Genomic DNA, 3,781 nt, shown 5'->3' with positions numbered 1-3,781 from the left:
CGCAGCTGGCCAGCGCAGACCGGCCCAGCTCGCCGTCGAGCACCTTGGTGTTGAGAAGGCAGGAGGCCAGGTGCTTGGGGCGGCCTTCACAAGCTCCCCGGGCCATGCTGCCCTCCTTGCAATGAGAGTCCCCTGGCATGGGCAGCACCAGCTTGTGCCGCCCCCGGGCGACGTCCTCCTCCGCTGCCGGCCGCTCCTTGCCCTCCACCGCCTTGCCGGCTTTCTCTTTGCCCATGAGGAAGCGGTCAAACTCCTTGGTGCCCTTCTGCAGGTGGCTGGCCTCGCCCCGGTCACGGCTGCAGGAGCCGATGGGGTGGCCGGGGGCAGCCCGGGCCACACTGGGGAAGTTGTGGTTGGCGGGCAGGAGCGTGGGCTGGGGGGGCAGGTTGCGCAGGTAGAAGTTATCTGCGTGCCAAGAGAGCTGAGGTCAACAGGAAGCCCAAGGCAGGGGCCAGAGGGCTTAGTGCCCCCAAGACACTGCTCCAGGTGCCTCCCCACCATCACCGGCTGACCCTGACCCACTGGCACTTTCCGGGGAAGGTTTATAACTGTCGAAAACATGTTAACATAAACATCACCACTTTAGCCATTTTAAAGCTTGCCATTCAGTGGCTACTGTGCTCATGGTGTGCAACCTTCGGCCCTATCCATTTCCGGAATTTTTCATCGTCCCAATCTGAAGCTCTCTGTCCCCGTTCAATACCGACTCCCCATGCCCCAGAGGTTCTGACTTACGTTCACCCCTAGGAGATGAACGCTGAAAAGAGCACAGCTCCCATGCCCAGCTGGACCCTGTGGACTAGGGGAGGAAGGGCGGGAGCGGGTGGCAGTGTGTCCTCGCTGGACTCAGCGGGGTGGAGTCTGGGGCTGCAGCATCTCCCCCAGCCCCACATGATGCTGGAGGAGTGCAAACTGATCAGGTCTTTACCAACAGCCATCAGAACCCTAAAGGCTAAGGAGGCTGTGGGCTTATAGTTGTATGCTTAGTCGCTCAGTCGTGTCTGACTCTTTCGACCCCATGGACTGTAGCCCACCAGGCTCCTCTGTCCGTGGGATTTTCCCAGGCAAGAATACTGGAGTGGGTTTCCATTTCTTTCTCCAGGGGCTTATAGTTGGGGGATGGCTAAAAGTGGACAGCATGTGCTATGATGTGGCCACTACACAGCTCAGGATGCCCAGCCACATGGGGAGTTATCTGAGGCAGGCCCCTGAAAGCAGGATAGCACACTGTGGACAGCAAAATGGATGGCCTTTAGTAGCCCCCTGTAAGTGCCAAGATACCCCCGCCCAGGAGGAAGTAAGGCCCTGGGCGGACGTGCATCTGAGAAGGGGCCAGGAGTGAAGGACCCAGCCTACCTACTTTCTGAATACTCTGAGAAGCCCCCAACCCTTCTGCACCAGGGGCTAGGGTGATCCTTTAAGGAAGGAAGAAAGGAGAATGGTCCAGACGGCCACCCCTACCTAGTCCATTCTGGGCTCTCGATGTCTCTGCAGCTCTGGCCCATCCTGCGTGAGTGGCTGGGGGGTGTTCCCCCAGCTCCCTGTATGGGGCCAGCCTGGGGCCCCCCTAACCTGGGGTGCCTTGCTCTCTACCTGGGTCCCTGGCCAGCCCTGCAGACACCCACTGCTCCCTAAGCTGGGGCTGGGTTACTGGGGACCTGGAGGGGCTGCCCCTCTCTACACCCAGCTGGGGTGGCGGATGGGCAGCCTGGATGGCCTGGAGCCTAGAGAGGGAACAAAAGAAACATTTGGAACTTGTAAAACTGTCCTCAGTCGTGTAAATTCCTTGTCAATTTCCTGCTAATTAAAGCAAGGGGGAAGAGGGTAGCCTGGGCTAAACCTAATTAGCTCAATTTCCAAAACCAAAGTGTTCTTGGGTGAGGCTCGGCCACAACACTGTGAGAGCCAAGGAGGCCGCCAGAGCTCCTGGAAGCCAGCGGCCCACACCCTGGAGGGGGTCCCTAGCTCTGGGTCGGATTTATGGGGCTGGGACCACCTGCCTGCTCTTGACAAGCGCTGTCAAAACAGCAGCACATGCGGGGGCTGATGTGGGAGGTGGAGGGACTCAGGCCACGGCCTGTGCGGGGTTCTCCTCTGGGCAAGAGCACCTGGGCTCCAACCCCGAGGAGACTGGCTCCCTGGGCATCCAGTGTCTGTCTGAACCCTTCATGGGGCGGGGGAGTGCTCCTGGCCCGTCTGCAGGCAGGGTCTCATCCACCCCGACCCAACCTGGCCAGCCCTGGGCTGGGCCAAGTAAGAGTAAGGCCTTCCACAACCTCAGCCGCCCCGCCTGGACAAAGATGCCAGGTGGGCTCCAGGACACAGACACCCCAGTGTCACAGAGTGGGAGGCTGTGAGGAAACGAGGGGACGGTGGCGGGAGGGCAGGAGGACTGGCCACAGGGCCCACCCCCAACCTGCCTCATGGGGTCACCACTCTGGGGTCCCCTTCCTTCTCTGAGACCCTTCAGGACTCTCTCCTCCTTAGCTGCTGCTGCTTGAAGCCTGCCAGGTACGTTGTGGGCCCCTCCCCTGCCCCCACTCAGAGCCCCACTCTTAGGGTTCCCTGGAGCTGGATCTGTCCTTATTTACACTCTTCACCCGGGTGGCCCCTCTCCTTGAGCCAGATCAATCTTTCAACCCACCCTTCTGGCACTGACCCGCACCATGAGTGTGCAATCACCCCCTGGGAAGGTGGCCCCCACCCCCCAGCCCCTCAGCATGGAAGCTGAACTCACCCCTCCCCTCTGAACTGCTCCTCTGCAGGTACACCCCTTCCTGTAGCCTGGGCCATAAATGGGGGCCATCCGGGGCCCCCGACCCTTGTGCTCCCTCCAGGCTCTGCATGGGATCCCATGGTCCAGTTCAAGTCCAGATCACTTGTCATCTAAACATGGTAAGCAACCCCAGCCTCCTGGGCTTCACCCCTGGAAGATCTTTCTAAAATGCAGATGAAGTGTCACCCCACCCAAGAAAAATCCTGGACACCAGGCATCAAGGTCTCAGGCCACCCCCTACACCTGTCTCCTCTCCAGGTGGCTACATCTCCCATGGGCTCCCTGATGGGATCTGCGCCCTGAAGGCTGGGCCTTACACACACAAGTGTGCGTGTGCATGTGGTAGGAACACACTCTCCTTACGGAATGCCCTCCTGACCCCACCAGCCCTATGCTCCTATCAGCAAAGCTCCAACCTCAGCGTACCCACTCCAGCGACATCTCCTGCCAATGGGGTAGGAGTCCCTCCATCTGCTAGGGGCACACCATTGCCCCTGTCCCCTGCTGCTGCCTCCACCCCCTACCCCCCACCTCTGACCCCTCTGACCTCAAGCCCTGGTGTGGGTTGGGGCCTGGGCCTTGTGCTGTCTAGCTCGATGAGGCAAGAGGTATAGGCTTCTGGGGGGCTCCCCTACCCCCATCAGATGGTATTCTCCCCTCCACTGCCCCTGGGACCCCTGAGCTGCTTGGGTGGGTCGGGGCGGAGGTGCCACAGGGTAAGGCCAGGTGCTGAGGGAGCTGGGTGCCTCTCCTTCAGGGCCGCGGTTGTTTGAGATGCTTCCACTTGGGTGATGAGAGCTCATGGAGCATGGCTGTGTTTTCAGCATGCTCCCCTGACCCCGGCATGCAACCAGCTGCTTGGCCGTGGTCCTGGGCCCTGCACTTTAAATTCTCTGGGGGCCTGAGAAGCACGCCCATCCTCTTCCAGCCCCTGTCCCTACAGTGTGGCCTGAGACCTGGAGAGAAGGGTTCATCCAGGCTGGCCACCTTCATCTGGCACCCCAG

General features: G+C 60.5%; 1 protein-coding gene across 1 annotated transcript in view; it reads right to left on the bottom strand.

The window, feature by feature from the left end:
- The window catches only part of BAHCC1 (BAH domain and coiled-coil containing 1), a 58,019-nt gene that overhangs the window by 22,713 nt on the left and 31,525 nt on the right, over window positions 1–3,781 (bottom strand). Inside the window, exon 4 of the mRNA XM_010856528.1 lies at window positions 2–405. Coding sequence (XP_010854830.1) covers window positions 2–405 — 404 coding nt within the window. The remainder of the gene's footprint in view (window position 1; window positions 406–3,781) is intronic.

This window comes from Bison bison, unplaced genomic scaffold, assembly GCF_000754665.1.
Source record: "Bison bison bison isolate TAMUID 2011002044 unplaced genomic scaffold, Bison_UMD1.0 scf7180017864371, whole genome shotgun sequence".
Taxonomy (NCBI): Eukaryota; Metazoa; Chordata; class Mammalia; order Artiodactyla; family Bovidae; genus Bison; species Bison bison.
Note: the sequence above shows the minus strand (reverse complement) of the source record. Positions and strands in the feature narration are given on the sequence as shown.